The 24,029-nt window shown below is 43.3% G+C and overlaps 1 protein-coding gene across 1 annotated transcript in view; it reads left to right on the forward strand.

Moving 5' to 3' along the window:
* Positions 1 to 22,520, forward strand: part of PRXL2C (peroxiredoxin like 2C) — a 32,026-nt gene extending 9,506 nt beyond the window's left edge. Inside the window, exons 3-6 of the mRNA XM_073632994.1 lie at positions 1,346 to 1,399; positions 5,101 to 5,206; positions 9,723 to 9,854; positions 22,276 to 22,520. Coding sequence (XP_073489095.1) covers positions 1,346 to 1,399; positions 5,101 to 5,206; positions 9,723 to 9,854; positions 22,276 to 22,403 — 420 coding nt within the window. The 3' untranslated portion in view covers positions 22,404 to 22,520. The remainder of the gene's footprint in view (positions 1 to 1,345; positions 1,400 to 5,100; positions 5,207 to 9,722; positions 9,855 to 22,275) is intronic.
* Positions 22,521 to 24,029: the final 1,509 nt, after the last annotated feature.

Below are 24,029 nucleotides of genomic sequence, written 5' to 3' on the forward strand. Positions count from 1 at the left end.
TGCTTTGTGGCCTTAATTAATGAGGCAAAATGCAGCAACCTATGACAAAGAATCAGACATCATCTTTCAGTTTTAAAGAGACCCAAGATGGAATCTGATTGTTGCAGTAGGTTGATGTACTTCCAGAGGCAAAAACAGAAATTGCACTTTTTCATGGGCTCCCCAACAGTGCGGGTTAATGGTGCAGAATCCCATGGTCATAGTTCATATTCTTAAACTAAGAGGTAAGACAAAAAAAGGCAATGGTCAGTAGTGATGGAAAAATGCTCCAGTGTTAGTGGTCATTTGGAGGAATGTAAGTTCTGTGGCAGTGGCCAGTAGCAGTGAGGAGCTAAGATTTTGCCCAGACCCCCCCCCCCCGGAGCAATCGGCTGTACCTGGAAATTCCCCACCCCATAGCTACACGTAGCAAAAGCACAAAGATGATGGTGACATCATTAATCGAATTAGACCATATGCACATACAATATTTGGACAGTGTCATTGACTAAATACGGTCATGTGATCATATTAGATCAATGATGTTACCAGAATCCTTTGTTGCACGCAGCTGCAGGGCAGGGGAATTATTTGGCCACAGCTGATTGGTCCAGCAGACTATGGGGTACTTTGAGGGGCTCTTCAGGAGGATAAGGTGCACTGTGGCAATCTGTAGGTCTTTGTAGGTGGAGGGGGTCCTGGTGCAGCTGGGGACACTAGGGAGTTGGGGGCTCTGCAAAAGGCTGTGGAGATTTTTGGATGGATAGAAGCCCAGGGGCAGGCTTGGGGAACTAGGGGTACTGCAGAAGACTGTGGGGGGCTGAGGGTCTCTGTGAGGATGGGGCTGCTGTGGCTGGAAGGGGGCACTGTGAGATGGTAGTAGAGGAAGTAGAGGGAGCTGAACTTGAAGGGGGCAGTGCAAACAGAGATTCTGCACCCCCAGCTTGGTCATAACTGCTGTCAGTGCTTACGCACCACAGGAGGTAGAAGTCAAACTTCCCTTTCATCCTCTCTCCATTCATGTGAGAGGTCAAATAATCTGGAGAGGTAGAACTAGCGGGTGCCTATGCTGCTGATGATCTACATCCTGGGTTGCAGATTGCACCCTGCAATGCCTGATAGAGCAGCAGGTACCACTGCTGGAACAGCAAAATCAAGCACCTGCTGCTGATCTACAGAGTGTTCTGGTTCCAAGGACACACAGTGGAGCTTCCTTCAGCACATGAATCCTCTATTCAAGGGTCTCGACTGGGCCCCCTAGCCACTGCAAGGAATGCATTATGGTGGTAGTTCTGCCAACATGTACATGTTTCACTTTGCATATTCTTATTTGTGTACTTCTAACCTATCTTTCTTGTTTGTTTAGAAAGCTGATGTCAGACTTATTGTTATTGGTCAATCCTCATATCTTCATATACAGGTAACATATTTGATATCATATTTTTATACGATTTTGAGTGTATTGATATGAATTCATAGATAAATATAGAGATACATCCTGCATCAGATGTATACTTGCCTAAATTGGATGGCCATGTCCTACAATAATCTTTAGGGCTCCTTGATTAAATCGTCTTTTCCTGAACTGCTCCTTCATGGCCTATCCTATCCTTGTATGAGTTCGTCTTCCAAGCTGTTAACCAGCCCACACACAGTCAGGCCTGTTGGGCTCTTCTCCAACCCTAGGCTCCATAGCAGCCACCTAGGCCTATTAGGAAAGTTGGTCTTTTTGTGTATTATTTTGCAGTATTTTGTGTTACTGGCTAGGTGCAGCAATATGCATACCTCCATGTAAAAAACAAAATATCATGTCTTAGGTTTAAGAATTTTAAAAAATAAACTAAATGAAGTGTTCTTCTTGGTGTCCACCTGTGCACTTTACCAGGTAGATATTAGCTAGAATATTTAAATGAATTAGGCCTTGTCCCTATCATACAGGACTCTTTGCTGTCGTTTTGATCTTAGTTCTTTCTGATATGCGATAAGAGACTATTCACAGAACGTTTTCAATGACACTGTGTAAAGTGAAAGAATTTGTGGGGAAGGCACTGCACCTAAATGATAGTAGCTAATTCAGCTTGATACTGAGGGATCATCAACCCAATAAAATATATCAAAAGAAACAACAGGTTGTAGGTGTTTAAGGGTGGCCTCTCAGTATGTTACTTATACCAACAGACAAATATATAGTAAAACATTAATGTCTTTATTACAAAATATTAAAAATTGTACAATTGATAGACAAATTATCATACTGTAACACATAAAACCATTAAGGCAATGACCAGAGAAATTTTTTATATAGTTCCTATGCGTTTCGCAGTCAAAGCCGCTTCCTCAGGGTTTCAAATCTCTTCATCTGACATCATGCCTATTATCCATATTTTAAGTCGGGTGGGTTCATCATGACAGCTCGGGCTATGGGGAGACACAAAATGGGGCCAAAGACAGTGATTAGGACCAGTATAAATGGAGAACACCGAAAAAATTAGAAGAAAATTCAGTTGACTAAAGGTTATTCTCACATTCAGTGGCGGCTGGTGTTTTTTTGTTTGGAGGGGGCGGTAAACAACCAAACCCCCCATACGTGCTGTCTGCCGGTCGGTCCACCGGCACTTACCCCATCTAGGCGGTGGGGATCAGGCATCCATGGAGCGGCGGCGGGGATCGGGCATTCATGGAGCAGCGGTGGAGATAGGGGAATCAATGAAGCGGAAGCGGTGGCAGGGTTCGGGCATCCAGGCATTGGCGGGGGCCGGGCGGCTCTTCTTCTCCTCGCTTCCGCTTTGCGTCTCCTCTCCTCCTCCCAGGCGTCCAATAGGATAGCCTGTGCTTTCAGCCAATTGGGTGACAGGTATCAGACACGCTTCCCGATTGGCCGGGAGGAGGATCAGTGTTGCAACAGCGAATATTCATCCACTGTTGCAACACACCTGGGTGAGCTCCGGACACATCCTCAGCGTCCCGAGCCCATCCTATTTTGAAGCCTATTAGAGCCTATGGCTCTAATCAGGTGTTTTAAAAAAAGCCATGGTCACTGTAATTCATGCACCTGGTGCCCTGAAAGGGGCCAGACAAATGAATAGGGGGCCGCCGCTGTGGCCATGGATAGATTCAGGCTATGCCTGAATCTATCATTGCATATAGGGGGGTGGCGAGGAGAGAGGGGGCAGTGCCTGGGCGCCCCTAATGAATGGGCCGCCCCTGCTCCCATTGTAGAAATAAGGTAACTGAAGGTAGTTAACTATTCCAGTATTTCCCTCATTGTCTGACAGTAGTAGTCCAAACAAAGCTCATAAGCAGAGTTTAGTCTACAGAAAGACCCAGGAGGTGTAATCATCATATAGAAGGTGCTCCTTGATAACTGCCATGTACCGTTTAGCCAGTGGTCCTCTTTACTTCCAAGGACCCAAATCCCAATCCCAGTCAAGTAATACAATTTAAACACTGCCTTCTTCAACCTTTTAGGGTTAAAACAGACCTAAACCTGGCAGAGGCTATTTTATTAAGTCTTGACTGCCCTAATCAGGCTCTTTCTCATACATATTGGGCTATCCTGAAATTTGAGACTCCTACTTTTTCTGGTTATTTGGACACATGGGAAAAAGATCTTCTTCTATCCTACCTAATGAAAAAAAAATCAAGATTTTAAGGCTATATACTTCTTCTACAAGTACAAAATTTGAGCAGTTAAATTAAAAATTGGTTGCACACTGGTACCTATTCCCATTACACTTGACATCCAGTTTATTATTATAAGTCTTGGAGAGGATGTAATACAGAAGGGACCATTGTATATATGTGGTGGTTTTGCCACCTTGATCAAACATTCTAGAGTGTGGGTATAATATCTAAGCTTTCAGGTTGGGCTGCACCCTTAGACCCTTGAGTCTTTTTGTTCCATGGTGACAATCTTTCATATAAAGACTATCGAAATAGCTTAATACTTGATGTATTAGACTCTGCAAAGAACAGGGAGGTTGATTTACTAAAGGCAAATGTATTATGCACTGAATGTGCAGTTGTGCTAGATCTAAGGGGAAGCTCTGAAATGAGGGAAAGCTCTGCTGACTTCTATCATCCAATCATTTGCTAGCAAAAATGCTGTTTTTTTTAATTTTCCTTGCATGTTCCCCTCAGATCTAGAGTAACTGTACTTGTAGTTCACTTGAAGTGCACAGTAAATTTGCATTTAGTAAGTCAACCCCAATGTATCTTTACATTGGAAGTCATTACCTGCTCAGTCCATTAGTTCATAGTTTAATAAGATCATGCTATTATATGATCACGTTATCGTTAACATCCTCTCAAGTCTAATATTTGGGATTGCTGGAGGGAATTTAAGACAATTATAGGCTCTTTAAAAGCTTTCAGTCCTTTGAGCTAATGATTTAATGACCCATGGACTAGACGTTCCCTTTTTTTATATAGTTGCCCACTACAGGGATATTACTCTTATCTTGTAGACAATGGGGTTGATTTACTAAAGGCAAATAGACTGTTCACTTTGCAAAGTGTAGTTGCTCCAGAGTTTCGTAAATGAGGTAAAGCTTCACTTTGCAAAAAATACCCAATCACGTGCAAGGAAAATAAAAAAAATAAAAAAAAACAGCATTTTTGCTTGCACATGATTAGATAATAAACGTCAGCAGAGCTTCTGCTTATTTACTAAGCTCTGAAGCAACTGCTCTTGCAGAGTGCAACTACACCTTGTAAAGTGCACAGTCTATTAGCTTTTAGTAAATCAACCCAAATGTCTGGCTATAGGAGAATCGATGCCCCCCTTCCATCTCATTTTTTTCTTTTGTCCTATCTTTCTCATTATTATACCGTTTGATGATTTGAGCCTGATGATTATATGCAATTCCAAGTAGCAGAACTATGTTATTTGGATAGAGACATGAACCATCAATTAATATTTTTATTTTTATTTTTTTATAGTAATCTGGTTTGGAACAACTTTTTTTTTCCTAATAAATAATAAATGAATAAAAAAAATGAACAAAACAACAACAACAAAAATGTAATATAGGGTGCCTGTTTTTATTTTTTTTATTGAAAGATGCGCAAAAGATAGGATGCCTGGTTACTGAACTCATAATGTGCACCTGTCTTTTTCAGAATTTTTGCTCCATAACAGGATATCGTCATGAAATATATGTTGATAATGACAGAGAAGTATATAGCAAGCTGGGCATGAAAAGGGGAGAAACATCAACTTCATCAGGTACTGTTAATTTCTAGTCAGTAATATTGTGATATTTTTCAGTTTAGCAGTAGTTTTCTTGTCTAATGTTCCACACTTTTAGATGCTTACTAGTTATGCACATTAGTTTTCTTTAAAATGTTATTTGGGTTTCCCCCTCATACTGCCAGATTGCATCAGCTGGAAGATATAAAGAAGCAAAAAATGGTATGGATTGTATTTTTTTTTTTTAGCTACATAGGCTGAAAGTAAAGCATCTAATTAACAGGTGAGTGATGCTTATGTAATATGAAGGCAATTGAAACAGTAGTTTCACCTTGGTATGCAGCAGTTTACATAGAGTGACAGTTCACATAAAGTGACAGTTTTTTCCTGAGGCTGGGTTCACTCATATGCGTGTCATCTTTGTGCAGGCACAGCAGCTCATTCATTTTAATGTACCTGTGGGAAACACAGAGAAAGGGTCACTGTACCTTTCTAAAATCACATGACGCTTTTGCACCACGTGGTTCACACTGTTTTTCCACGCGTGGGGCGCCATTAACAACTTCAATACAGGGCACTTTCCCCCCTTCCTGCTCAGACCAATTTTTAGCTTTCAGCGCTGTCGCATTTTAAATGGCAATTGTGCGGTCATGCAACACTGTACCCAAACAAAATTTTTATCATTTTGTTCCCACAAATAGAGCTTTCTTTTGGTGGTATTTGATCACCACGGGGGGTTTTATTTTTTGCTAAACAAATAAAAAAAAAAGTTTTCTTTGTTTTTCTTATAAAATGATGTAAAATAAGTAATTTTTCTCCTTCACTGATGGGCGCTGATGAGGCTGCACTGACGGGCACTGGTGAGGTGGCACTGGTGGGCAATGATGATGAGGCACTAATATGCAGCACTGATGGGCACTAAGCACCACTGATATGCAGCACTGATGGGCGGCACTGATGGGCACTGATAGATGGCTCTGATAGGCAGCACTGATGAGGAGGCACTGGCAGGCTTTATTGCTGGGCACTGATTGGCATCTACAGTGGGCACTGATTTGGCAACCCTGTGTCATAGTGGGAATACCTGGTGGTCCTGGGTGGGCATCCTCGTGGGGGCTGTGCTGATAATCAGCGCAGACACCCCCCCCCCCCGTCTGAAGAGCCACCAATCGGCTCTCCTCTACTGTCAGACGCGAGTGAGGAAATGCCGATACAGGGCTTTTCCTGTTTACATCGTGATCACCGGGAAATCTTCCAATGGGGACATTAGTTCTGGTGACCTTGGGGGCCCCAAGGGATTCCTCTAATTTGCAGGGATTTCCTCTCACTTCCTGTTTTGGCAATGGAACATGAAGTGAAGGTAAATCATCCTGATGGGACGCAGATAGCAATAAAAATGATAGAGGTTATAACCTCCTATAATCTATCCAAAATGAAAAAAAGAGCTGTGGCTATAGTTCTTCTTTAATAATTAATGGTACCCGCTCGTGTCTGCAAAAGAGCAGCACATTTTGGCTGCGGTGGTGCTTGCGAGTGCAGGACCACATGCGATTTACATGCTGTCCCACACCTGCAACAATGTGAACCTAGCCTTAACCACTTTCCGACCAGCCGCCGAAGTTTTACTTCGGCAGAATGGCATGGCTGGGCAAAAAGACGTTATGCTACGTCGCCGGGCTCCCGCGATCGCTCGTGACACACCGAGAACCGGAATCGTGTGTGTAAACACACAGATCCTGGTTCTCTGAGGGGAGAACAGACTGATCGTGTGTTCATACAAAGTATGAACAGCGATCTGTCATCTCCCCTGGACAGTCCCCTCCCCCTTCAATTAGAACACAGAGATGGAACACAGTTAACCCCTTGATCGCCCCCTAGTGTTAACCCCTTCCCTGCCAGTGACATTTTTACAGTAATCAGTGCTTTTTTATAGCACAGATCGCTGTATAAATGACAATGGTCCCAAAAATGTGTCAAAAGTGTCCGATGTGTCCGCCATAATGTCACAGTCACAATAAAAATCGCAGATCACCGCCATTACTAGTAAAAATAAAATAATAATAAAAAAGCCATAAATCTATCCCCTATTTTGTAGACGCTTTAACTTTTGCGCAAATCAATCAATATACGCTTATTGCGATTTTTATTACCAAAAATATGTAGAAGAATACATTTCGGCCTAAACTGAGGAAAAAATTAGCTTTTTTTTAAAAAAAATGGGGATATTTATTATAGCAAAAAGTATAAAATATTGTGTTTTTTTTTTTATCGCTCTTTTTTTGTTTATAGCGCAAAAAATAAAAACCACAGCGATGCTCAAATACCACCAAAATAAAGCTCTATTTGTGGGAAAAAAGGACATCAATTTTGTTTGTGTGCAGCGCCGCATGACCGTGCACTTGTCAGTTAAAGCAACGCAGAGCCGAATCGAAAAAAATGGCCTGGTCATTCAGCAGCCAAATCGTCCGGGGCTGAAGCGGTTAATCTGCCAGTGTGTGAATGTGATACGTAGGCTGGTCATACATGTTCAATTGTCTTGTGCATTTTTCTTTTAGATTTACCTTAAACTATGTAGTGCAAGGGCTTGACTAATTGGATACAATTGAAAGTTTTTTAGTTTTGACCTCATATTACATGTTTTTTGGTAAATCTAAAGGAAACCTGTACAAGAGAATTGAACATGTATGGCCAGCCTTACTGTAAGCTGGCCATACATTATACAATTTTCTTGTTCGGTTTCCTTTAGAGCTACCTTCAACTATGTAGTGCAAAGGTCTGCCTGACTGCATACAAATTTGAAAGTTTTGTGATTTGACCTCATATTATATGGTTTTGGTAAAGGAAAATTGTACAAGAGAATTGTATAATGTATGGCCAGCCTAAATTTCCCCTGCATGCGTCATGTCGAACAATTTTTTGCTTTATCCAAATACAGAACAATGTTAAGTGTCTGGCACTATGCAGCATTTTGATGTAGGACTCAAATAAAATATATTGAGGGGAATTTAGTAAGGCTGAAACAAACTGGAGCGCATGACTGTGGTAACCAATCAGTTTCTAGATTTTATTCAAAGCTTAAATTAACAAGCTTATGCTAAAAGCTGATTGGTTACTGTTCAAAGCTGCTCCAGATTCTGTTTACAGAATACGTTAGGGTAAATTATTGTCAATGTATTCTGTATTGTTGTTATCTGCTCTGCAGTACTAGATATTGCCACAGATAGGTGAAAGCTCAAATCATGTCACATCTTTCAAAATGATTAAAATATTTTAAAGATTTAAAAGTAAACTGGTGTTTTTTATTACTATACTGTATATTTTATTTTACAAATAAACATTTACCAAATGACAAATAATTCCCAGACCACTATGGGTTACCTAAAGGGGAAAGACAGCAGAAGCTACAGTACCTGCCTTTTGCCTTGTTTTACAAGGTTAAAGCCTCAGCCTGAATTCTTGCATAAAAAATTAGACCCCTTTCACACTGAGCCACCCCGGGCGTCAGATGTAAAGCGGCGCTATTTTTAGCGCCGTTTTAGCGGCGCTATTCGGCTGCTAGCGGGGCAGTTTTAACCCCCGCTAGTGGCTGAAAAGGGGTTAAATCGGCCCGCAAAACGCCGCTGCAGCGGTGCTTTGCCGGCGGTACAGCATTGCTGCCCCATTTTTTTTCAATGGAGGGGAGCAGTGGAGGAGCGGTGTATGCACCGCTCCTCCACCGCTGCAAAGAAGCTGCTGGCAGGACTTTTTGTGATGCCCTGCCAGTGCAGCGCCCCAGTGTGAAAGCACTCGGGCTTTCACACTAGGTTTGCAGCTGAGGCTTTTTTTCAGGCACTTTACAGGCGTTATTTTTAGCGCTGTAGCGCCCGAAAAAAGCCTCAGTGAGAAAGGGGTCTAAGTCACTCAGTTCTAGGAAATCAAAAGTTACAAAATGGATATTGCTTGTCTCTTCATTTGGTCTTCATGATCTCCTAATGCCCACCCGTAGTGCATAAATTTGTTGCAAACTATTATAAACTGGTATATTGCAGAGAATATTAAATGCTGCAGCGGGTATGTGAATCTCTACCCAAAACATTCTGCTAAATTTTGGAAGGAGTAGGGGATGCTAGGAACCTCTGTCAGTTTTTGTTTTTTTGTTTTTTTGTTTTTTGCTGTTTTATGCTATTTTTGTTTTGAGATTTCTTCTCTCAAACCTCTTTTATCTGGCCATAAAACATTTTTTTGTTAGTGTAGAGGTAAGTTAGACTCTCTATTGACTTTTTGTAGCTCTGTGTGTCCCTGCTGGAGACTTCCCTTTACTTCCTGCTGCCATAACAATGTTACAGCTAGGAAAAACTAGATATGGGCAGCAAAAAAAAAAAAAAAAAAAACTGACAATGGTAATAACTGTTCCTACTCAATTAAGAAAAAAATTAGTAAAGCTGATATACCAATGGCTTAATCTTAAAAATAGCAGGCATTTTGGTTCTATTTGTATGTATCTTGATAAGATATAAGGTGTGCAATATTTTTCTGCTTGGAAATCCTCTAACATGGCTATATAATACTCTAGCTGGGAGTCCCCATGTCAAATCAAACGTCATCACTGGGAGTATTAAAAGTATATGGAGAGCGATTACAAGTCCCGCATTTGATTTTCAAGGTGACCCAGCACAGCAGGGTGGAGCATTAATAGTAGGTCCAGGTATGTAAAGCAAAAAAAAAAAAAAATTATATAAAGCTCTTTTACAAATTATAAATAGTATGTCCACATCAATTGATTGATTGAAAGTATGTAGTTGCTGTTAAATCTATTCAGTGTTTATTATTTGTATTCCCCTTGTTGTTTTGCAATGTGCTCACTCTGGTTCTAAGCTTCCGTTATAAAATACATTAGGGTCTTGTCCACATTTCCTGTGTTATCTCAAGGTGTCTTCCCAGGTCTCATTGGCTGTTGACTGCAATGAGTACAGGCTACCCATAGGAATGAATAGGGCCGTGGCAGACCTGCATGCACATATGTTGTATTTGCTGGAAAGGCTATATGACACTGACCAGGACCGCACATTGAAGAGTGCTGCATCGAGGTGCAAGGTGTTTGTTGATGTTAGAATACAATTCCCCAGCAGGGGGAGATTCCTCCATCTTCCCTGTTTGTTCGAATGGAGGAATCTGCTATTTTTTTTTATATTTAGCCTGCTGGCTGAATGACAGAAAACTAAAAAGTGTATAGCTAGGGCAGGATTCTTGGTGTCCAACAATTCATATTCCTGATATATGCCTGCAGTACCATGTACTTGTATGAAAAAGTATACTGTTCTCTTTGTATAATTTTCTTTGTGTGAAATACTCGGTGATCCTGCCAGTCCCTCTGCTTTCCTATTAAAAACTGACCACACTAGGCATGACAGCACAGCATGGTCAGTTCTCTAGCTCTGCTGGGAATTCAGCTTGCTCTCCTACAATGATCAGACTAGTGCTGACATACCCTTTCCCCGGCACAGCCATTCACTGGGAAGACCATTGTGCTGCTGTTTCCCCTCCCCCAGCTTTCTGAGCTCCTTCTACAGCTCAGAACAGAGGTTATTTGGTCACTTATAAAAAAAAAGGGGGGAAAAGGTATTTATAATGTGTGTGCGTGTATGTATAGTATCTCACAAAAGTGAGTACACCCCTCACATTTTTGTAAATATTTTGTTATATCTTTTCATGTGACAACACTGAAGAAATTACACCTTGCTACAATGTAAAGTAGTGAGTGTACAGCTTGTATAACAGTGTAAATTTGGCAACAAAAGTGAGTACACCCCTAAGTGAAAATGTCCAAATTTTGTCCAAAGTGTCAATATTTTGTGTGGCCACCATTATTTTCCAGCACTGCCTTAACCCTTTTAGGCATGGAGTTCACCGGAGTTTCACAGGTTGCCAATGGAGTCCTCTACCACTCCTCCATGATGACATCGCAGAGCTGCTGGATGTTAGAGACCTTGCGCTCCTACACCTGTTTGAGGATGCCCCACATATGCTCAATAATGTTTAGGTCTGGAGACATGCTTGGCCAGTCCATCACCTTTACCCTCAGCTTCTTTAGCAAGGCAGTGGTTGTCTTGGAGTCATGTTGGAATACTGCCCTGTGGCCCAGTCTCCGAAGGGAGGGGGGATCATGCTCACAGTACATGTTGACATTCATGGTTCCCTCAATGAACTGTAGCTCCCCAGTGCCGGCAGCACTTATGCAGCCCCAGACCATGAAACTCTCACCATCATGCTTGACTGTGTTGACTTGTACTTCTCACCTGGTTGCCGCCACACACGCTTGACACCATCTGAGCCAAATAAGTGTATCTTGGTCTCATCAGACCACAGCACATGGTTCCAGTAATCCATGTCCTTAGTCTGCTTGTCTTCAGCAAACAGTTTGCAGGCTTTCTTGTGCATTATCTTTAGAAGAGGCTTCCTTCTGGGACGACATCCATGCAGACCAATTTGATGCAGTGTGCGGCGTATGGTCTGAGAACTGACAGGCTGCCCCCCCCCCCCACCCCACCCTTCAACCTCTGCAGCAATGCTGGCAGCACTCATGCGTCTATTTCCCAAAGACAACCTCTGGATATGACGCTGAGCATGTGCACTCAACTTCTTTGGTCGACCATGGCAAGGCCTGTACTCAGTGGAACCTGTCCTGGTAAACCGCTGTATGGTCATGGCAACCGTGCTGCAGCTCAGTTTCAGGGTCTTGGCAATCTTCTTATAGCCTAGACCATCTTTATGTAGAGCAACAATTCTTTTTTTCAGATCTTCAGAGAGCTCTTTGCCATGAGGTGCCATGTTGAACTTCCAGTGACCAGTATGAGAGAGTGAGAGCGATAACACCCAATTTAACACACCTGCTCCCCATTCACACCTAAGACCTTGTAACACTAACGAGTCACATAACACCGGGGAGGGAAAATGGCTAATTGGACCGAATTTGGATATTTTCACTTAGGGGTGTACTCACTTTTGTTGCCAGTGATTTAGACATTAATGGCTGTGTGTTGAGTTATTTTGAGGGGACAGCAAATTTACACTGTTATACAAGCTGTACACTCACTACTTTACATTGTAACAAAGTGTCATTTCTTCAGTGTTGTCACATGAAAAGATATAATAAAATATTTACAAAAATGTGAGGGGTGTACTCACTTATGTGAGATACTGTATGTATGTAATATATAGATGTATGTGTGTATATATATGTATGTGTATGTGTATATATATATATATATATACACACACACACACACATACAGTGAGGAAAATAAGTATTTGATCCCCTGCTGATTTTGTACTTTTGCCCACTGACAAAGAAGTGATCAGTCTATAATTTAAATGGTAGGTTTATTTTAACAGTGAGAGACAGAATATCAATAAACAAATCCAGAAAAACGCATTTCAAAAAAGTTATACATTGATTTGTATTTTAACAATGGAAATAAGTATTTGACCCTTTCGCAAAATATGACTTAGTACTGGGTGGCAAAATCCTTGTTGGCAATCACAGAGGTCAGATGTTTCTTGTAGTTCTGGGCTGATTCCTCAACATTCTCATGATCACTGAAACTCCACAAGGTGAAATCTTGCATGGAGCCCCAGACCGAGGGAGATTGACAGTTATTTTGTGTTTCTTCCATTTGAGAATAATTGCACCAACTGTTGTCACCCTCTCACTAAGCTGCTTGGCGATGGTCTTATAGCCCATTCCAGCCTTGTGTAGGTCTACAATCTTGTCCCTGGCATTCTTGGACAGCTCTTTGGTCTTTGGCCATGGTAGAGAGATTGGAATCTGATTGATTGATTGATTGATTGATTGCTTCTGTGAACAGGTGTCTTTTATACAGGTAACAAACTGATATTGGGAGCACTCCCTTTAAGGCCTGATGCACACCTATGCATTTTTTTTTTTTTTTTTTTTGAAAAAGTTTTTTATTATGCACAACAAGTATACATATCACTCATATTACACATATTCCATATGTTCCATTAGCATAGAAATTCCAGAAATATAACAGTCATATTGCAGGTTTAACATATGTCCTTCTCATCATCAATTCTGTCCTATGATAGTATACACGTGCATTTTTTTTAACAATGCACCCTCCCTCCCCTCCCCTCCCCCCTTCTTTCCCCGGGATGTCTGAATTTCGATATTTTTGCCCATTCTCAAGAAACAAGAAACCCCTATCTAGCCCACCTAGGAAGGGAAGCAAAACAGTCTATTAGCATCTCTCCAGACTTTTAACTTTATCTCTAGTACAACATACTAGGGCGTCTCTACATCCAGAGTATTTTCAGAGTCTATCCACCTAAACCAAACTTTCCTAAACTTCTTGGTAGCCGCTCTAGCCTCGTAAGTCATTTTATACAGCATTAAATCCGCGTTTATTATTTTAATCCACATCCCTAGCGTCAATTGTTCCCCATGTATCCATCTCCTTGCTATGAGCTTTTTAACACCAAAATACAGGATCCTTAGAAACAATTTAGTGTGGGCATTCAACTCCTCTTGATCAAAAATCCCAAGTAAGCACCGCATAGGAGAGCAAATATTCGGTAAAGCAAACTTATCTGATATAAATTCAGTGACCTGAGACCATAACGGTCTCACTTTCATACATTCCCACACCATATGTGCAAATGTGCCCTCCTCCTTCCCACATTTATGACATATAGCAGAGTCCCTTCTATGCATTCGGTGTAATCTGGTCGGTGTGTAGTATTGTTGGTGTAGATATCTATATTGAATCATTCTGTCCGTGGAGGAGACAACAGACACCAAAAAAGTGTCCAGTACCTCCTGCCATAGCTCCTCCGACAACTCCGGGACGATCACCTCCCATCTCTCCCTGGCCTTGGAGGTCAGAGCTACCTGACCTGGACCCACTGCTCCGTAATATCTGGAAATCCTCTTTGACTCCTCTGGGTCAATCAGTACTCTTTCCAGGTCTGTATTCTGTACACGAATCTCAGACCCTCCGAACTGAGTGTATGCTGCGTGCCTCAATTGTGCATATCGGAAGAGCCAAGACCTCGGCACTCCAAATTGCTCACGCAACTGGGTAAACGTGCACAAACGACCATCACTACAAATTTGGTGTAGGTATTTAATACCGTATTTTGCCCATAACCCTGGGCCATCAGAGAGTTTCATAAACTCTCCCAATGATCGATTGTACCACAAAGGACTGTTGGGAGATAGCCATAGGGGTTCATCACCCCGTCGCTGAGAGCACAGGTGAAAAACCTTTCCCGGTAATGCCATCACCGAGCCTATCTTCCTACCTGGAACTCCCCTCCTATATAAGACATTCTGCAGGGTCTCCTGTGATGTGGCAATTGCAGCCTCCAACAAGGCAGTGGCATTAGGTGTCTGTGGAGACAACCGCCAGTGCAGGAAAGAGAGCTGTGAGGCCATAAAATAGGAGCGCAGATCCGGAAGGGCAAGTCCCCCAAATGTAACTGGTAGTTTCAAAACCTTTAAAGAGACCCTGGGAGCTTTAGACCCCCACAAGAAACTTACAATAATGGAGTCAATATTCCTAAAGATCCGCAATGTCACGAAGACCGGGGAGTTCGAGAGAATATATAGAAACTTTGGCAGGAAGATCATCTTGAATAGATTTATCCTTCCCATCAAGGTGATCAGTAAATTCTGCCATCTTTGAGCTTTTTCCCGAAACTTCCCCACAATTGGCGACAAATTGGTCTCCAGGAACTTGGAAATGGGGAGTTGAATCTCAATTCCCAGGTATCTGAAAGATGGAGATAATGGAATGGGGCATCCCAGTGGAACAGTCACTCCCTCATCTATAGGGAAAAGAGAAGATTTTTTCCAATTTATACGGAATCCAGAGTAATCTCCAAACTTCTGTATCAGTCGGAAAGCTTCCAGAAGCGAGGGTCCTGGATCCTGCAGATATAGCAGCATGTCATCTGCATAGAGTGACACTCGCTCCTCAAAATCCCCGATCCTCAATCCCGTCAACTGTGGACTAGACCTCAGCTGTACCGCTAAGGGCTCAATGGCCAGGGCAAACAGTAGGGGTGAAAGTGGACACCCCTGCCTGGTGCCCCGAAAAATGGGAAAGGGATCCGATATAATACCATTGACCCGTATTCTAATCAATGGGTCCGTATACAACAGCCGGACCCATGAGATGAACACTGGGCCAAAACCATAAGACTTCATCAATTGAAACAAATACGGCCACTCAACCGAGTCAAAGGCCTTCCTTGTATCCAAAGAGGCCACCACCCTAGTCCCGGAGTTGTCGTGGACCGCCTGAAGATTCAAGAAAAGCCTCCTGATATTCATCTGAGTGCACCTACCCTGAATAAATCCCGTTTGGTCTGCGTCCACCAGCTTAGGAATGACTGACTGCAGCCTTCCTGCAATTATTTTGGCCAGTATCTTTGTATCAACATTCATCAGCGAGATCGGGCGGTAAGAATCACATTCCCGAGGATCTTTCCCCCCTTTAGGTATCAGGACTACCAAGGCTTCCCTCATAGAAGGGGGCAACCCACCGCCCATCCTAGCCTCATTAAACACTCTAAGCAAGCGGGGAGCTAATCCATAACGATAGGTGCAATACCACTCTGATGGGAAGCCATCCAACCCAGGGGATTTTCTAGGGGGGAAGGAGGCAATCGCCTCCTCCACCTCCTCTACTGTAATGCCGGCCTCCAAAGCAATGCTGTCGTCCTCCTCCAATTTAGGGAGATCAATGTCCGCTATATACGTTTCCACTGTTTCTGACCCCAGAGGAGCACAAGACTTGTATAATTCTTTATAAAAAAGGACAAAAGTGTTCAAAATATCCGCCGAGTCACAGACCTCCAACTTATTGTCGTCGAAAACCGATTTAATATGTACCGGAACGTATTCCGGCCTTGCCAAGTATGCCAGCAATCTGCCATTCTTGTCACCAAATTCAAACAAACGCCGACGTTGAGCGAGGCCAAGCTTCGTAGTATGATCTGTCAGTGCTGTCTTATACTCCCGTGTTGCCATCCGCAATGTCATCAGCCTCTCTTCAGTAGGATCTCTGACATACTCTGCCTCCGCCTGAGAGACCTCTGTTTCCCTATGCTGTAGTGTGGAGGCCAACTGCTTCTTAAATCCCTTTACTTCCGCCATGAACACCCCTCTCAATGTGGCCTTAAAGGCCTCCCACTGAAGCAAAAAGGACCCGGAACCGGCATTATCAGCCCAGTAATGTTTGATGGCCTCTGTGCACTTAATTGTTACATATTCTTCCTGAAGCCAACTGGCTTCCATCCGCCAGAGTCGCAACCCAGGCTTCGGTCCCAGATTAAGTTCCAACAGCATAGGGGAATGATCAGAGAGAGCCCTAGGCAGATAGGACATCTTCTGGACTAATGGCATGCCCTCCCCCTCCGTTAGGATAGTGTCTATTCTGGAGAGTGTCTTGTGCGTTTCGGAGTAGCAGGAGTATTCCCTAGTCTCAGGATGATGAAACCGCCAGACATCTCTAAAGCCATGAGCAGACATCCATCCCGCCAGTGGGGCAGGAGCACCCCCCGTCCCTCCCAACCTGTCCAACACTGAATCAGAGACTGAGTTAAAGTCCCCCAATATGAAGATCCTCCCTTCCGCTACCTCATATGTATCCTTCATCATATCATCCAGATGAGTTAGCGCAAAGGGAGGAGGAACATAGAGATTCACAAATGTCAATGTCTTGTTCATCACTTTCAAAACAAGTATCACATATCGCCCTTTAACATCTGTTCTTACTGTTTGAATGGATATGGGCATGGCCTTGGTGACCAAAGTAGAGACACCCCTCGCATACGAGGAGTAGCTGGAATGATATGCCCCAGCAATGTGAGCCCTTTTTAAAGAGAGAAGCCTGGAGCCCTGCAGATGAGTCTCCTGTAGGAGTATCAGGTGAGGTTTGTATTTTTTTATATACTCAAACACCAAGGAGCGTTTGAACTTAGCATTTAGGCCTCTGACATTCCAGGCCATAACCCTCAAGTTTACCTCCATGGCAGATATGAAAAAGCAGAGAAAAGAGTCAAGTGGAGATGTTTCCTCCACCCCTGGATATAATCCTCTGTAAGAACGGGCTTCCAGGCTTCTCCCCTCACACATATTCCCCTACACTTAATACCTTGGGCAGTACCTAATGCAGAATCCACAAGTAAAGACAATCCCATCTGTGCATTAACATAGACCCTTTGTCCCAAATAACATCCCAACTGCCCCCACCCCCCTCCCCGCACCCAGCCCCAACATGCCAGGCACTTTTTTCCCATAACCTGAAATTAAGTAGGTAACAGAGATGCGATTCAAAAAACCGTCACATGAAACCAGTCGCCAAAAGGGCGGCCAGTTCTACCCGTATTGTTCAAGAACCGTTCACCTGCTATTGAACAAAAAGGGCAAAAACAGTAAACACAGTCTACTAATAGAAAAATATATTGCCTAGAGCATCTTGCAGACTTAGCATATATTGCTGGCAATTGACATAAACAGTCCCAATATCAGTAAAAAACTCTTTCTTTTTTTTTCCTTCTTTTCTCCCCCCCTTCCCCCCTTTTTTCCCTCCTTTTCCTTCTTCTTCCCCCCCCCCTCAAAAACAGTACTAGGAGGTATGAAAAAAAACATGCAGTTCCCTAGGTTATGAGTCCCATAGGAGGATCAGCAAGCTAGTATGTCCGTGCAAATATAGATGTATCTTCCATATTTGTGCAATATCAAGCACGACTCTAAATGACAACCTTGAGAGAGTAATGCAGGGGGCAAAAGAACTCTTTACTCCCATCTTTCAGTGCACATGCCCCTCCTCCTCCTCTCAGCATGTGCACCAAAAAAACTTTTTCTATATTTCCTCCTTCCCCTTCCCCCTCGGTAGGAGAAACCTGAACATCCCCTTACCCTCTCTCTTTATTTTTACAAAACCATATTAGGAGGTAATGGCAAAAAAAGAAAAAAAAGAGAAAAAACTTAATCAAAACAAAAAACGTTCAGTTCCCCAGATTATGTGTCCCATGGGAGGATCAGCAATCTGGTATGTCCGTGCCAATGTAAGTGCATCTTCCATATCTGTGTAATATCAAGCACTGCTGAAAATGTCATTCTTGAGGGACTGATGCAGGGATACAAAAACCTTTCCCTCCCATGTTTTCAGGATGTATGCAAAAAAAAACGTAGGAGAAACCTGAAAATCAGTTTAGGTTGGTCTGAAGGAAATGATCGAAAAGGAAAGAAAAAAACAACACAAAACCCCCCCCTCTTTTTTTCACAAGAGAAAAAAACACCAAGGTTCTTCTGACATTTCTTCTTTGGGTCTCCAAACTAGTGATGTCTCCTCAGGACTCACTCACGGTCGGTTGGGAGAGACTCTATTTCGTTGGCGACCCCGTGTATCCAACCACTCTGAGGCCTCCGTAGGATTGTTGAAGAAATATACTTTCCCATTATCCACCACCCTCAATTTGGCAGGGTAGAGCATGCTGTATATCAGGCTAAGATCCCTTAATCTCTTCTTTACAGGATGAAAGGAAGCCCTCTGCTTCTGTGTAGTTGCAGAAAAGTCAGGGTATATTGATATACGGCATCCATCGATCGTTAACTCAGGGCCTGTTCGGGCTCCCCGCAGAATATTTTCCCGGTCACGGAAGTGCAGTACTTTTGCAATCATTGATCTAGGGGGGGCTCCCTTTGGAGGTGCTCGTCCTGGGATGCGGTGTGCCCTTTCAATGGCAAACAAACTTGTAAAGGTATTAGAAGGCATATGTTCCAGCAACCACTTCTCAAGGAATTCTTCAGGATGCCTCCCTTCCACCCCTTCCGGGAACCCCACCAGCCTAATATTGTTCCTTCGCATACGGTCTTCCATATCCGCCATCTTCAATGTATGTTCAGACAGTGTCTTCTTAGTCACTTGTGCTGCAGTGTCTAATGGCCTGATTACATCCTCCAATGTATTAAGGCGGCGATCTGTGATCTGTGCCTTTTCTCTTAATTTTTGCATGTCATGTTTCATGAAAGAGAATTCTACCTTCAGCTCCTCAAAGTGGTTTATTAACTTGCTCTGACATCCCTGTATGGCGTCCATGATTTGTGTTAGGGATGGCTCCTCTCCCCTCTCCACCGCTCTGTCAGCACTGGCCCCAGAGTCTCTCAGCCTGTCTAGGGATCTCCCCCTCTTCAGAACATCAGCCCGCCGGGGTTTAGGACTCACCCTGTCTTGCTGAGGAGGCGCCTGCTGTGAAGGATCCTCAGGCCTGTGGAGCGGCGGCCATTCGTCCTCCTCCTCCTGTGTGCCGGCGCCATTTTGTGAGCCCCATGCATATTTCGCCAGCCGTTCTCCGGTCGATTTTGGCCAGGGGGGGCCGTATTTCACCATCCCCAGGGACTCCCGGGGTGTCCCCGAACTCATCCCTCACCACCTGAGAAAAAAAGTGGGTGTCTTTAGCCCAGGATCACTGCAGGATCTGTTGTCTGCTTACGGAGCTCCGTTCAGAGGCTCCTCACATGCCGCTCGCTGGCTCCGCACACCTATGCATTTTTAGTGCTTTTTGCATTTTGCAGATTTGCACTACAGTCCATTTAACATGGTTTCCTATGGAACATGTTCTGTAGTGCAAATCTGCAAAATGCAAAAAGCACTAACAATGCACAGGTGTGAATCAGGCCTAAGAGGCCGTTGCCTGTATAGAAGACACCTGGGAGCCAGAAATCTTGCTGATTGTTAGGGGATCAAATACTTTTTAAACTCATTAAAATGCAAATACATTTTATAATATTTTTGAAATGCATTTTTCTGGATATGTTTATTGTTGTTCTGTCTCTCACTGTTAAAATCTACCATTAAAATTATAGACTGATAATTTCTTTGTCAGTGGGCAAACATACACAATCAGCAGGGGATCAAATACTTTTTTCCCTCACTATACATATGTACACAAATGTTTTGCTTTCCATTTCTATTTTAAACTGAATGGGATATTGTACAAAGGTGAGGGTTTGCATATACTTTAAGGGTTTTGTAGCTTTTATGCTGAGCACTCAAAGGATTGAGGGTGAGGGAGCAGAATACCCCAAAACACAGGGGAGAAAACAGGTGTCACAGATGGCAGGGGAGAAGACAGGGGTCACAGCTAGCAGTGGAGGGTCCAGGAGTTGCCGCTGGTAGGGGAGAGAACAGGGGTCACTGCTGGAATGGAAGGGGACAGAGCTCTTTCTTTTATCCCTCCATGGTACATATCCTGAGCAAGATCCCATCCCCCCTCCCATACGGCACACATTGTAACGGAAATCCAATTCTCTTACACACAGCTACAATCTGCACAGTCTATAGCTGGCTACTGCAGCTGGGCTGTCATTCTGACCAGTGAATTTCACAAGTCAGAACTGCAAAACAGTAGCCAGCTACATGCTGTGCAAATTGTAGCTATGTGTAAGGGAATTGGATTTGCGTTACAGTGTGTGCTGTGCTGGGAGGAAGAGATCTTGTGCCTGTGCTCAGACTGTGTACAGTGCAGGAATGGGAGATGGCTGGCACAGTATCAGGAGTGGTGGGGTGTTTGAAGGGCACATCTGAAATCTTGGGGGGGTCCCACACCGGCACTCTAGGATCCTCCTCTTCTGTGAATGTCACCATAGTAAGCCACTTTATATGGTGACACGTGTGCAGGCTCAATCCCGAGCCAAAAGACACACACAGCCTGGCTCAGCCCCCGCTGCCACTTCCATATCCAGTGAGGAGAGGGAGCAGTGCCACTGCTCTCAGGCACATCTCCAGATCAAGATCGGGCTCGGGTAAGTATTTAAGGGGGCTGGGCGGGAAGCTGACCTTGGAAGTTTTTTTTCGCTTTAATACAGAGAGTGCATTAAAGTGGTTGTAAAGGCAGAATGTTTTTTTATCTTAATGCATTCTATGCATTAAGATAAAAAACCTTCTGTGTGCAGCAGCCCCCCCCAGCCCCCCTAATACTTACCTGAGGTCCACCTAGGTCCAGCGATGTTGCACGAGAGGCTAAGCTGCCCAGGGCTCTCCCTCCTCATTGGCTAAGACAGCAGTGCGGCGCCATTGGAGGAGAGAAAGGGGGCAGGCCGGGCCATGGCTCTGTGTCTGAATGGACATAGGGAGCTGCGGCTTGGCTCTGGTGCCCCCATAGCATGCTGCTTGCTGTGGGGGCACTCAACAGGAGGGAGGGGCCAGGAGCACCAAAGAGGGAGCCAAGAAGAGGAAGATCTGGGCTGCTTTGTGCAAAACTACTGCACAGAGCAGGCAAGTATAACATATTTGTTATTTTTAACAAACAAAAAACAAGACTTTAGTATCACTTTAAGGTAAAAAAAAAAAACGTTCTGCCTTTGCAGCCACTTTAGGGTTCTGTTGTCTGCTACCTTCTGTGACTAGTTCAGGTCCACTTACACTATGGGTGAGCCACAAATGCTTTCCTCTTGTTGCAGGGGATCTCTTTAAATATCTAAATTACTGTTCACAGCTCTTTCTGGAAAAAAAACAAGGAGAATGGAGCTTTCTAGCCTAGTTCCATCTTAGTAGAGCTGAAAAGTTAAGTTGCTTCAAACATTTATCACCTTCCCCCAGTTGAGACCACTGGGCTAACTCCTTGGTAAATTCCTGAGGAAAATAACATTCGTTTTAAACTCTTCTCACACAGACTATTGATACCTGGCACCACAAGTGTTTTTACTTTCCAACACTTCCCCAACACTTCAATCCCTGGAACATGTTTCAGTGTTGAAACATTTTGTTTATTTGCAACTTAGTTGTAAAGTAAGCAGACTTCTGGGCTCACTATTATCTGGGAGTACCGAGCATAAAGGACCACTATACCGTTCAGTTGAATTTTGCACTTGAATGCAAACCAGCAGACCACTCTTCACAGTACACTGTTAACTAGAGCTGCATGGTGCCAGGCAGAGGAAATCCTAGTACTCTAGCAGCCTTGGAGCTGGTTCACTACACACTGCAAACAGCTAGTCTGAAGGGGCTCTGGATACAGAGACCACTTCCTCTCCAGTCTGCTTTATGAAATGTTAAAAATGATATTAGTTCACAAGTATTTGTGTTTCGTTACAGGTAACAGGGTCCATTTCCTGCACCGTGACATGAACAGATATGACCATGTTCCCATTAGTTCTCTTCTTAGATATGCAGGAGTACAAACAATTCATTTTGGTCATCAACGGCCGCTGTTAGAAGTTTGAAGTACACAAATGGATATAATTCCAGAAGCCATGTTTTGTTCAAAATACTATTTTATTTCTAATTTACTTGTTTACTCAGCTATTGTGAACATTTTTATATAAAATTAATGTTTTGTACCATTGTATTCTTTGTTGTTCTTTTCTGGTATTATGAAATTACACGCTATGGTCTACACAAATGATTCAAGAGCATCACAATGGCAAGGTGAAGACTCCAGAGAGAGAAACATAATTTTACCCCTGTACTAATTAGTAAAACCTCATCTGGAATATGCAGTTACATTTTTGGCACTAAAAATGGTATTGGAGAACAAGAGAAAGGGCAGAGAAGGGCAACCAAACTGATAAGAGGAATGGAGGAGCTCAGCTATGAGGAAAGAGTCACTGAACTGAACTGTAACTATGGGGTTAATTTACTAAAACTGGAGAGTGCAAAATCTAGTGCAGCTATGCATGGTAGCCAATCCGCATTTAGCTTCAGCTTGTTCAATTAAGCTTTGACAGAAAAAATAAATGGGAAGCTTATTGGTTTCCCCACGAGCAGGGAGCTTCCATCTTTGTCCCTCTTCCTTTCGGGGCCGCAAAGTCTGGCTCTGTGACTGGCCAGAGTCGCGTGACATCACGGCATGACCCCTATTAGAAACAGCACGATGTGCCCTTTCTATAGGGCGCATGCGCCGTAGTCATCGGCGATCGTCTTTTTAGTAAATATCTCCTAAACCGCGTAGGTTTAGGAGATGTGTCAAGCACCTACAGGTAAGCCTTAATATAGGCTTACTTGTAGGTAAAAGTGGTTGTACAAGGTGTACAACAACTTTAAAGTGCTACTAAACTCAGAACAGTAAAATCAGTCTGTATATGCAGTAAAGCATGCTTGTTATACTCACTGTGGAACCTAAGGGGTCAATCCTCCTGAAAAAAGGCTGTTTGATCCTGTCTTCTCAGTTCCTTCCCTTCTTTCACTGTCCTCAATTCATCTCCTGATAGAACAGAGTCTAGGGGACAAGCTGCACATGCTCAGTTTGGTGTGTATTGCTAGAGAGTTTTTTTTTTTTTTTGGGGAGAGAGCATGTGATCAGCACAGGCCACTCAGCACTGTCCAGACAGAGGGTCAGGGTTCCTGCAGGCTCATTGGACAGTCATAGGAGAATGAAAACTCCTCCTACAAGCCTTAACCAGACACTGATAGAAGTCACAAGACTGCTATATACGGCTGATGAGAAAACGTACAATATTTATTTACAATTTACAATATTAGTAGTTTATATTTACTAAAATAATTAAATTTCCTTGTTCTGTGTACTGTGGGAGACCATGAGAGAGATGGAGAGGTGGGGGTGCTAGGCCAGTTCCCTTAACTATTAAAAGCCTTGCTATAATGTGCCACATGTTGCCTGGTATTACCTTTTTATTTAGCCGGAAAGGCGTCTTATGGACATCCCTTTGATTACTAATTTTACTTTTTTAATTAGGGCTTGATTTTCTCAAGCCCTCCCACTGTAATTTCTGTGTCCAATGAGAGTACCTTTAAAGACCACAAACATACCGTCATTAAATAGAGGACAGATGTGAAGGTTAGATCTAGCTCTGGAGGCAAGGCTTGGCCACAAAGTCAAGGAAGGAGAA

The sequence above is a fragment of the Aquarana catesbeiana genome, linkage group LG01, assembly GCF_042186555.1.
Source record: "Aquarana catesbeiana isolate 2022-GZ linkage group LG01, ASM4218655v1, whole genome shotgun sequence".
NCBI lineage: Eukaryota > Metazoa > Chordata > Amphibia > Anura > Ranidae > Aquarana > Aquarana catesbeiana.